Source organism: Akebia trifoliata, chromosome 6 (genome assembly GCF_017979445.1).
Source record: "Akebia trifoliata isolate Shusen 1 chromosome 6, ASM1797944v1, whole genome shotgun sequence".
In the NCBI taxonomy this organism is placed as follows: Eukaryota; Viridiplantae; Streptophyta; class Magnoliopsida; order Ranunculales; family Lardizabalaceae; genus Akebia; species Akebia trifoliata.
Window position 1 is genome coordinate 3,113,053 of NC_141380.1, and position 12,455 is coordinate 3,125,507.

Below are 12,455 nucleotides of genomic sequence, written 5' to 3' on the forward strand. Positions count from 1 at the left end.
ACTCAACCAACCCAAATCAATTATTTCGATCAGATTGGATTCATGTATTGGTTTAATGAAAGTAAAAAAAATCGGATATGGCTTGAGCTAGTAAGATCTAAGTCGGATCCATATTTAGACCCAAATTAAAAAAATCGAATATGGATAGCACATATCCGGCCCGTTCTCATAATATCCTTTCTTATTTAATATATATGTATGATGGGTGGCGTTCAGAAGCCCTAAAGAGAGTCAAACATTGTGCAAAACATTTGGCTCTGTTTAGGGCCTCTAAATGCCCCCTATGTATGATTTATTAACCATTTAACTAATAACTTCACTAAAAAAATTGACAGTTATCAAATATAATTTTTAGATACTTTGATGTATATTTGAGTTATTCTTTAGTTTTTTAAATGATGTCATGTCGACAAAGTCATCACTCAACGACACTTTTTAAAGAGTCCGATTAACCTTACTAAGTTAGAAAGGATTTCACCCTTGCCAAGGGTCTTTGGGATCTCGGGTTTCAAAACTCGTTTTAACATCTCGTCTTGTCCATGAATGAGTTTTTCGATACATTTGAGATGTTGTGTTCAACAACGAAAAAAATGACTGTGGGTTTTTAAGTCTCGTCTAACACATTGACTTGTTCTTCTCATCCATGCTCGATACCAAGACAATTCGAGCGATACGTCTCAGTCTCAGACGAGTTTGAAAACCATATTGGGATCAACTTGTGGAATCCAAAACATTTAGTGGACAAAATTCTATGAACTTTGAAACGCAAAATTTCCCACAAAAAAAAATATTTTTCACCATTCATTTTCAAAACCCTCATCAAGCTCAAAAGAAATTGTATTTCTTTTTTTCTTTTTTTGGGTATGAGTTTTTCGACTTGACTTGAGCATGTCAACCCTAAAGAGTTAATTAATAGACTCTTGAATCTTAATCATATATATATATATATATATATATATAAACATTAGTTGCTGAAATTTTCTCAATTATTTTTCAAAGTTTTCTTGATTTTATTTGATTAACCGAACTGATCCCACGCTTTGCAGAACCCAAACTTTGTTACTATGGTCAGAAACACTTCATGTGCGTTTGAATGATTTTCTCTTTAAAAAAAGTGACTACTAAAAAAAGCATTTGGAATCCTATTTCGATGATTGTATATAGATTAAGTTCTTCAAGTATTTCTAACTCTTGCGGGAAGCCCAAAGCATTTATACTATCGTTTGGACAACCAATACTTATTATATATATACCCACCCATGGGTTGCCTATAAGTGGTAAGGGCAAGCACGTGAAGTGTGGGTTAGGCGCACATCATGGGTTCGATTCCCCTCTTGGATTTTTCTCATGATTTAACTGGGGGACGGCGGTGGGTTGCTGTGGTAGTCCTCCCTGAGATTAGTCGTGGTGCGCGCAAGCCGGCCCGAACACTTGGTTAGCAAAAAAAAAATACTTATTAAATATATATATATATAGGGAAATGTTCGGCACCCTACTATTTGCCTTACGTTTTGCCCAGCGTGTTTTGTCATATATATATATATATATATATATATATAGAAATGAACAGCGTTATTACGACCCCTATTACGACTCACATTACGACACACCGTTTTGTCTTATATGAGCAAAAATGTTTGGAATGGGCTGATTTTTTGTGAGGATGATCTTTGTGATGAGGGAATCATCCTGGCAAAAAATCATCCCATTCCAAAACTTCTAACCCCATCAAAATTGATTTACAAAAATTGGACGGTCTAGAAGTTTCATAATGAGCTGATTTTTTGCAAGGATGATCTCCTCACCATAGAGATCATCCTCACAAAAAATCAGCCCATTCCAAACATTTTTGCCCTTATAAGACAAAACGGTGTGTCGCAATGTGAGTCGTAATAGGGGTCGTAAGAACCCGACCCTATATATATATATATATATATATATATATATATATATGGGGGCAGCTCATGGGACATATGTAAAAACAATGACTTTTCAAAACATGGGTTAAAGATTTTGGATTGAGCTGATTTTTTGCAAGGATGGTCACTAGAATGAGAAGATCATCCTCACAAAAAAATCAGTTCAATCTGAAATTTCTAAAACCATCTAAAGTAATTAACAAATTATTGGCAAAAATTGGTAAAAAATCAATGATTCAAATTTTAAATCACTTTTAATATGATTAGAAGTTTCAGATTGGACTAATTTTTTTTTTCGGATGATCTTCCCATCATAGAGATCATCCTCACAAAAAATCAGTTCAATCCGAAACTTCTAACCTATATTTTGAAAATTTATTAATGTTACATTGTTTTTACATATGTACCTAGATCCGTTCCCATATACATAAACCTTTGTAGGAGGTAAAACTTGCGGTTCCAATTATACCCCTGTCAACATTTCAATTTCTGTGATATATCCCCACCCATCTAAAGAGAACGAAATCTAAACAGAACTTCGTTCTCTTTGTTGAAGTCTAAAAACCCACAACAGACCTCTTCCCTCTCAGCGAATCCATTTCCTAGCTCAGGTTACTGCGGCGGCAATACTTGGACAGTCTCTCCGACGATTGCGGCGGTGATTTCTTCTCCCCTTTTGTTCGGTAACTCTCTTTGATCTCTATTACTACCCATGGCTTGATGATGAAACATGCTGAGAGTTTCATGTTGCTCCCTCAGGAGATTTCTTCTATCCTCTAGGGTTTTAACTAGAAAAATCAATGGTTTTTCCTCTAGGGTTTCAACTCGAAAAACCCAATTGTGTAAATCCATGGATTCATGAGATTTTAGGATTAATTCATCTTTCAAAGACACTTATTAGTTTCAATAGGGGATTGTAAGAGGTAGTTATTCACCTTTTTTTATGGTGCAAAATTAGTCCAAAATCATCTCATCCAACCTAGCAGTCAGTTCCTTATGGCTTTACTTGAGATGTTCATTTGTGGATTAATGCATAAAAATGCAATATTCTTTGCTTGATTTCTTTTGATAGTGGGTATTGTGAGAGAATTATTGGACTGGTTGGTCGATAGGAGATCAGAACACTTTTTTATTTCCAATATTCGGTTGGTCACGCACTACATATTCGTAGATATACATGTTGTTTTTAGTAGAATACAGTTGGTTTTTGTTCTTACAGTTATTTATGATGTGTTATGGATTTAGGAAATCTTCACATATTTGTATGTATCAAGGTACAATTTTTTTTTTTTAACTATATTATAGTTGTCATGCTTTTTATACAAGTGTTTTTTTATTTGTCTAGTTTTCAGGGTAGGTTCTGTCAAATTTTTGAAAAAGGAAGAAGTATATTTTGAATTTATAATGATAGTATAATGTTTTTATGGATAAAAACAGTAATTGTTACTTTTTAGAGCATAATTAGTTGAGTTATAATGTTAAAAACAGTAATTGATACTTATAAGGGCCTTCTGACCATTTTACCAAAATCCACAATAGTTCCCAAATGCAAAACTCTGTCACAAGTATTTTTTATAGTACTTTTCAAAACCTGCATCCAAAAGCACAAGTATCTCACACAAAAATTGGGTCAAGGTGCATGTCATCAATTTGAAAATATACGAGGTATCTTTAATATGGATCAAAATATGACGGTGCATGTCTAAATTACCCTATTTTTTTTAAAGCTTCAATCTCTCGTCGGAGTCACCACTCTCTCTTTTTTCCTCTCTAACTTTTGTACTCCAACTTAACGGAGAGGCTAGGGTGTGAACACGCAACCACCATCTTCACTACCTACTCCGATAAGTCTCTCTCTCTCTCTCTCTCTCTCTTAGTTTTGAAGGTTGAAGTAAATAGAATACTAAGGTTGAAGATGACTTGTTTTGAAAAATGAAATATCTAAACGTTGAAGTGGTTTTGAGGGGAAAAAAATTCTAGGGATTTTGTTATAGGGTTGAAGACATTGGCATTTATGTCATTTTTATTACTGTATTTTTCGATTGAAAACCTTGAATTTCAGTTTTTTTTTTCCATTAATAGGGTTTTATTTTCTTTCTATGAAACTTGAAAATCAAACATAGAAAACCATCAACTTGAGATTTTTTTTGTGTGGAAATTCTCCATTGATTGTGGTTCTTCAACTTCTGTAATGAATCATATATTATCAAATATCCAACAAGTTTATTGAATTTGAAGTCTGTTGGATTCAAATAAGGATTCACCTATATACAATTCAATTAGTGTCCATTGGCAAGATTAGATAAATACTAAAGCCTTAATATAATGAAATAAACTCGCAGTTTGGCTATGAAATGGTACTTTAGGTACCATGAAGACAAAATAGATATATCATCTATCGTTCACGTGTTTCGTTGGGTTGAGTCTTACTTGTTTGGATATTAAGTTCGATAGATATGCCTAATGATCTTATGCAAACAAGGAAAGTCTCGTAGATTGTGGTTGATCCAAATTAAGGGAGAATCCATCAAATAAGGAAGCTTACTAAAGTATGAAGCTGGAAAAAAAATCTATCAATAAAAGCAAATAAAGAAGTAGGATTTTTTTGATTATTTTGCTAAAAAATTATTAAACTATTGTCTAGCTTGAACACCATAGTGTGTATTTAGCAGGTATCTTATGTTGTGAAAAGTTTGAAGTAGAGAAGAAGACAAAGGCTTGAGTAGCTGGTTTGTGATAATTCTAGAGGCACATGGATTTAGAAGGAAAAAAAATGATAATCTTTACTATTATAATGAGAAGGCCTACTAGAAGTGATCTGACACCAAAATTTGAAATCCTAGAAGTGCCCCCACTTTTACAAAAGCATCTTTTTATTGCACTATCTTCAAAAACACGTGTGTTTGCACTTGTCACCTACTAGTTGAATATAATATTGAAAGTGACATTATCGGATAACACTTCTAGTATCAAGCATAAAGCAATTTTGAATTGAATGGGCTCTGACCTCTTTCTTAAACCAAATCAATTGTCAGGGTCGCCAAAATAGCAACCCAAGATGTTCTTCCACATAGTATTGGAACGAAACATGCAATTACATCCTCGCTACTTTGGTCCCAACCTCCGCGACAAGTTAGTCTCGAAGCTTATGAAAGACGTTGAGGGCACTTGCAGGTTCCTTCTTCCACTCCCACCCTCACACATGCACACACACAAAACCCTAATTTGCAAAAGAAAAAAAGAATTGCTAGAAAATTTAATTTTTTTTTTTTGTTTTCCTCTGTTGAAGTGGCCGTCATGGATTTGTGGTGGCGATAACTGGTGTGGATAATATCGGTAAAGGGCTGATTCGGGACGGAACAGGGTTTGTCACGTTCCCTGTTAAGTACCAATGTGTGGTTTTTCGGCCTTTTAAGGGGGAGATTGTAGAAGCCGTTGTTACCATGGTTAATAAGGTCTGGTTTTTCTTCTAATTTTTTTTTTTTTTTTTGATTTTTTTTTTAATTTTGTATTTAGTAGTTGTGGCAAATTCTTTTGTATTTGGAATTCCTGCAGATGGGTTTTTTCGCTGAAGCTGGGCCTGTTCAAATTTTCGTATCTAACCATGTGAGTGCTGTTTTTTGTTTCGATGAAATGATCTTAAAGGGGAAAATTGATCCCTAATTCGTCAATATTTACGTTGAAATAGAAGGTGTAAATTGTGCAAAAAATTTGATTCTTGTTACTAGGAGGGGAGAAAATTTGTTTTGAAGCTTAATAAAGATTGTAGATTAGCAATAATACTGGAAAATTAATCGAAAAAGAACAAGAAGAAGACCTAATGCAATGAATTGTGTAATATTTGTGTATGTTATCATATATTATTGCCTAATTTCAGCTAATACCGGATGATATGGAGTTCCAGTCGGGAGATATGCCAAATTATACAACTTCTGATGGATCAGTACGTCATAGTTTCTAACCCTGTTTCACAGAAAATGTGGTTCGATTTTATATAGGTCAACGTTGAATTAATCATTTTGGGATGTTTGCAGGTTAAGATTCAGAAGGATAGTGAGGTGCGGCTAAAGATAATAGGAACTCGGGTTGATGCCACAGAAATTGTATGCCATTTAACTCTTTCTTCTGTCTTTTAAATTCGAAGACTTTGATTTTAGCTTCTTAATGTTGCATCTTATTTGAACTGATGCTTATTGAATCAATTTTTAAACCTCTTTATGATTCTATTTCTCTTTTGTATACTAAGGGAAATGATGGAAAAAGTAGAAACCTCTAGACCAGTCCACCCCAATACCACAACACCACCTCATAGGTGATCGTTATTACTTTGTTTTAGGTTTTAAGTTTGGATAACCATGCCAACCAACATTATGACCCTCTCATTCTAATTTCCGCATACAAGATACCCATATGAATTTCATTCCACTATGGTCACCATCCCATATAACTACCTCTTCAATTAGGTTTATGAGGTAATTAGTCCTAGCTTGGGAATTTATCTTACCTATAAAAAAAAACAGGATCAGAGTGGATTAAGTGTATATTTATATTTTCTGTAATCAAGATGTTAGTGCACGTTTGTTTCTAGATGGAGCTTACTGTGTGTATTCCATTCCACAACACACACACACACTCGCGCAAACTAATATGTATGAAAAGCTTACCTGATTCTTTTTTGTCATCTGTTATAGATTGTGGAATTATGTTTGCGAACTCAATAAGAAATTAAGCGAAACAGCGTCACAGCCCCATCGCCTTTAATATAGTTGCCCTAGATGCCTCTCGCACATGCAATGCACTCATCCATCTACTTGGACAGTCCAATGGTTGGACACCTCATGTATTAAAATTTTACGGGTGACCTAAATTACAACACTGGATGATCTTAACAGTCCCATCAATGGGCTTCTGTCAGTTTCACCAGTTATGTCCCGTTGGATGTATGGAGCTTAAGAACATGTGATTAGTGCAATTTTTAGATTTCATCCAACCAAGAATTGGCTCATTGATTGGAGGACAGTGGATCAAGGAATCTGAATGCAAGATCTAGAATAGAGACCAGTTATAATTAGGAGTGCCACTTTGGGCCTGGTCCAACCCCCACTTTGAGTCCGCCTTGGGTTGATATTATCCTACCTCAGGCTGGGATTTTTCGGCATGACGAAAATTAAAGTTGGGCTTGGTTGAATTTTATTTATGATGTTGATGCTACAATAATAACATCAGCAACAAAGTGTTATCGTAAAGATTTGGGGACGGCTAAACTAATATTGTTCCCCTTTCCACTCTGTTCAAAACAAAACAAAACAAAACAAAACAAACAAACATTAGTGTCTCATCTCCTCTTCTCTTACCATCTATCCTTACTTTCCTCGTCGAAATTAACAACTAACAATTATCTACCGTCTCTGGCCACCAAGTGCTCAAAGCATCAATTCGTGCATGTATGATTACTGCTACTACCACCATAAATAATCCCTGCTTTCTATCAATCTTAACCACTAGGAACCCTTTAGGTATCCTTCGAATCTGTCGCACTTTAAAGTTTTTCTTGACTTTGATAGATATTATTTGGATTTTGAATATTGCCAGAGGTTTCTAACGTCTTTATTCTTTACTATTATAATGAGAGAAGGTGGAGTAGAAGTGGTTCAACACCAAACTTTACATTTAAATTTAATATAATCAGGTTCATTTTGGTAAAACACAAAGAAAATTGCAGCGCACGACTCTAGAGAATGACGTTGGTTAGTTTTCAAAATAACCAAAATATCCTTTCTACTATGTAATATTCACAAACCCTTTAATCAATGTTTTAATTACCGATCAGCCCTATTGTTACATGTGCATTTGCACATCACCTTCTAGTAGATTTTAACTGGATATCTGTTCTAATCAAACTCGATTGGAAAGGAGCGGACACAACTCTTTTGCTTCAAATGTTAGTGAGGTAGCATTTTCCTTCTGCCAAGGAGGCCACCTTGGTATTAGCAGACTTTAATCATCATGCATAATGCACATGCGATTTTTAACATACATGCTCTATGTGCATTTGTGCTCGCATTTGTTTGCTACCCATTTGTTTTTACACACTTAATCCCTAATATTTGGAGAAATATTTTTGTTATCTCACATTTTGGCCCATCTTTTCAGTTTTGCATTGGTACCATAAAAGATGATTTCTTGGGTGTCATCAACGATCCGGGTGCAACTTCTTAGTGGAGAAAAAGGCAAGAATTTTACATTGTGATGGGCATAAAATAAAAAAAAGTATGCATTTCTTGTACACATTTTCCCAACTACCTTGTAATATCGACTCAAGAACAGAGACATGTTTCTGTTAAGCTTTTTTATTTATGAGCAACTTTATAACATATTGGTTATTTATATAGTTCGCCTTGAGAGTTACACTACATCCATAAGATGGTGGCTGGTGGTGTTTAATAAATTTTTATGTTTTTGAGAAGTCTCCCTACTGAGACATCAGCATGCTTAATGATTATAACTAGACCTAACTTGAAATTCTAACCAAGGTCAGGTGGCATTTTTTGTGACCCACTAACCGTATGGATGTCGTCCATCATTAGGTGAATCTACACAAAAGATCAGTTTGATTGGTGATGTGCATCCATTGATAATAGTATTGTCTTAAGAATGATTACTAATCGTTGGATTTGAGTTCTTTTTCAAGAGATTTGATCTACTTGATACAAGTTATCAAAAACTATGATTATTGGGTACCTAGATCATCAAGGGATGGACCACATATCGATATGGTTAGTGGGTCCAAAATATGCCACGTGGCATAAAGGGTGTGCCACCTGACCTTGGAAGAGAGGAACACTTGACCGGATCCCTACACTTTCGATGAAGCCTACATGTATTGGGCACATCTCTGATGCGTGATACCATTTTTATTTTTAAAATGACTATTAATATTCTTCCACAACCCTAAAGCATCGGATCATGTTTTGGATGTCACAAGGTGAGTCCAAGGACCCTTGATCATAGTTAGCAATTTGATGTATTGTAAAAAAAATCGTTACGTGATTCGAAATTTACATTCGAAGAATGACAAAAATGCAATATAAGAATGGTTCGGGCATAATTCGACTTCAATACTCTTAAAAACTTTTAAAATTTCACGTGTATAAATGTTAAAAATTTTATAATAAAACTCCTTTATATTTTTAAGATTTATCATTTTTATATCTTATTTTTCAAAATCAATGTCATTACCTTTCATCTTTGAACTAATCCTTGGTAAATTAAGAACATATGATACTTTTATACATGTATATCGGATATTCAAGCCTTGTCCATTGATGAAATCTTTTAAGTGTAAAGAATATTATCATGCGATATAAATTTTTTTTATTATAAAATATGGGTTAATTTGTGTTTTTAATCCTCTTTACGGAAATGTATAAATCATGAATGATTCGAAAAGGTTCAAAAAGTCATGAATTTTTTAATAGAAATTGAATTGAAAGGAAGTTTTAATCGTTTTGCATATCAATCGAAAAATTCAGATATAATTCATGAATTATTTGAAGAATTATTTACTATGCCCCTTGATAAAGGTGAAATCCTTACTAACTTGGCAAGGCTAGTGACTATTTTATTTTATTTTTAAAACTGGTAATCCCTGTAGACAGCGGACTGGGTCCTTATTTGGGCTTTGCACAATTCATAGCCTATGATCTTGTCCAAAGACTAGTCCCGAGCCACATTCAACGCCCGCACATCACATATACAAGGTAAGTGTGATTGTGCCCTCGTGGGTGGCACCTGAAGAATTAATGCTCATACTAGGTATCGAAGTGACAACCTACGAACATTAACCGCTTATCGGTCCAAAATTGCCATTGAGCCAATCCCTTGACGTTAGTTGGACTCTATGTTGACAAGTTCTAATAAAAATACTATAAGAATTCAAGGTTTATGCATCACACCTTGGAGACTAATGTCTTATATCTGTTCGTGGAGCCTTGGACTGGCATGTGGAACCTACTTGACTCGTTCGCTCGGGTTGGCTTTATACGGAGGGAAGGAAAGGGGATGCTTGGCGAGGCTTTCATTTATGAGTGGTTTGGTATTTTACTTTTTTTACTTGTTATGCAATGGAACACCGCCCGAAGAGTGCCCACTGTTGTGATCGTGAAGTTACCTATTGGCATAGAGAAGCGGGCATCTAATCTTCATTGTATGCCCAAACCAAAGGTTTTGATTGAATTAGTGGCTATCGCTTGATGACCTATGTGGAAAAGAAAAGGGTGACCTTCCTAACTCTTGTAGATTCCGAGAGACCTAGGGAAATGAAGGATACATGGTTTCGAGCTCGAATCGTGTATCCAGGGGAACGGGTGCTTCCCTCTGAAGAAGGTGGTAATGTGGCTTGCTGGCTGCTGAACACTCTTGGTCAATCTGCCATGGGCCGGAACCACTCACCAGTAGGCCTGAGTGTGGCCGCCTAGGAGTCAAGCTCGAGGGAGCGGTAAAGGTGCGGATCCCCGCCATCCCCACTCATTTTGCTCGGGCCTTTGCGCGATTGGGCGCATGACACACCTCAACTTGAATGTACTTCAATTGAGAGGATAAAATTGAAAGGGATGTCATATTATGACACCATTATGGTTATAAAAAAACTTTTTATCACCATTGTAAAATGATTATACTCCAACTAATAGGGGCTAATGAAGAAACATGAAAATTAAAATCAAATGATTGAGATTTATCTTGGGAAATGTGATGTATCCTTGAAATACATGTATCATTATGACAATTGAATTCCATATTTACCATATTGGTATTTTGGGTTTCTTTATGAGTCTTTTTTTCATGAGTTTTGGACCACTCCATAATATAATCGTCATAAGTGATATTATTATCTTAAAATATTTTATAATCCATTCATTTATTTAAGGTTGGATAATTTTAAAGAACCCCTCCAAGTTTTGGTGAAAATTAGGGATAGTTATGATTGAGATGCCCCTATTTCAGTTTTGCCAACAACATTTCCTAACCCCCCCCCCCCCCCCAAAAAAAAAAAAAAAAAACCATTATATTCAATCTCTAGAACTAAAATTTGTACACTTGTTTTCGACTAAAAATTTTTATCTCCTTCAACCATCAAACCTCAATAACAAAATAAGATTTTTTTTTTAGAAGGGGTATTAAAGATTATACATTTTTTGTAGGCTGAAGATATTCAATAGGTTAAAGAACATGAAATTTCAAGAAAGAAAATTAATCATTTTTTTTTAATTTTTCATGTTAGACCAAGGTCAAATGTATGCCATCAGCTTGAAAACACAAGGAGGCATTGCTAATTCTTAAAAATAAGGAGATGCACTTCAATATTAAACAATTCATGAGGGTCCTTGTTCTATAGGTGTGTTTTTAGCTCAATTTTCCCTTCCGACAAAATTTAAAACATGGGTAATCATAAAAGCTCTCTATGAATTAATAAAGGCAACCCACACCATGGCCGAATTGTTGTCTTATATGAGTTAAAAATTTCAAAATAAGTTGATTTTTTGTGAAGTTATTCTCTATCAGGAGATCATTCTCACCAAAAACCAATCCATTTCAAAACTTCTAAACCCATCAAAAATGATTTACAAAAATGGACAGTTTACGATTCTTGAACTTGTTTTAATAAAAATAAAATTTTCGGAATAGACTTATTTTTTGTGAGGATGATCTCCTCATCATAGATATCATCACCAAAAATCAACTTATTTCAAAACTTTTAACCCATATAAGACAACAATTCGACTATGGTGTGAGTTGCCTTTATTAATTCATGGGGTACTTTTATAAGAAAGCTATTATTACCACACCAACTTTTATAAATGCCACACCAATTCCTTTGTAAACATATTAGAAAAAGTTAGTCTGGCAATACAAATCTCTTTTATAATTATCCATGAAACAAAAGGTTTAGGGTATGTTTGATTGCATGGAAAGTCACTTTCCATGGAATTTGAAATCCATGGAAAATTAGTTATGGAAAATAGGTAGGGTTGGAAAATCAAATTCCATTGTTTGATTTCACTTTGATAAAATCATGAAAAAAATATGAGAAAAAAGAAGAGGAGAAGGAGGAAGAAGATGAGAGGAGGGGGAGAGGAAGAAGAAGATGACGAGGAAGAGGGTGGGGGAAGGATGTGGCGACGGTGACAACGAAGGTGGTGGCGGCGACGGTGGCAGCGGTGACTACGACGGTAGTGGCGATGACGGCGACGGTGGCAACGAAGGTGGTGGCGGCGACGGCGGCAACGAAGGTGGCGGCGATGACGACGACGATGGCGGCGGTGACGGCGACGGTGGCGGCAACGAAGGTAAGTGAGGAAGATGGGGGGAGAACATGGTGGTGGTGTGGCAGAGGAGGTGAGGGATGGAGAAGAAGAAAAAGAAGAAGAGAAAGAGAAGGTGGTTGGAGACAGAGCCGACGACGACGGCAATAACGACGACGGCGAGCTTAGTGTAATGGTGGTGGTGGTGGTGGTAGGGAAGAATTGAGGATGGAAA

The 12,455-nt window shown here is 35.5% G+C and overlaps 1 protein-coding gene across 2 annotated transcripts; it reads left to right on the top strand.

The window, feature by feature from the left end:
• The first annotated feature begins 2,430 nt into the window (after positions 1 to 2,430).
• Positions 2,431 to 8,306, top strand: LOC147399631 (DNA-directed RNA polymerase II subunit RPB7). Of its 2 annotated transcripts, none has more exons than XM_086445071.1 (7): positions 2,431 to 2,577; positions 4,955 to 5,093; positions 5,209 to 5,374; positions 5,475 to 5,525; positions 5,797 to 5,862; positions 5,954 to 6,022; positions 8,073 to 8,306. In XM_086445071.1, the coding sequence occupies exons 2-7, from the start codon at positions 4,978 to 4,980 to the stop codon at positions 8,136 to 8,138; spliced, it is 534 nt and encodes a 177-aa protein (XP_086301197.1). In that variant the 5' UTR covers positions 2,431 to 2,577; positions 4,955 to 4,977; the 3' UTR covers positions 8,139 to 8,306. The 2 variants fall into 2 exon arrangements, with proteins under 2 accessions (XP_086301197.1, XP_086301196.1); XM_086445070.1 differs by having other exon boundaries at positions 2,443 to 2,602.
• The last annotated feature ends 4,149 nt before the right edge of the window (positions 8,307 to 12,455 follow it).

What these genes read in the sequence shown, in the direction of transcription:
- LOC147399631 (XM_086445071.1), top strand. Translation starts at nt 4,978, where the DNA reads ATGTTCTTCCACATAGTATTGGAACGAAACATGCAATTACATCCTCGC. An exon ending in GACGTTGAGGGCACTTGCAG is followed by an intron (nt 5,094 to 5,208) that starts GTTCCTTCTTCC and finishes CCTCTGTTGAAG; the next exon opens with TGGCCGTCATGGATTTGTGG. An exon ending in TTGTTACCATGGTTAATAAG is followed by an intron (nt 5,375 to 5,474) that starts GTCTGGTTTTTC and finishes GAATTCCTGCAG; the next exon opens with ATGGGTTTTTTCGCTGAAGC.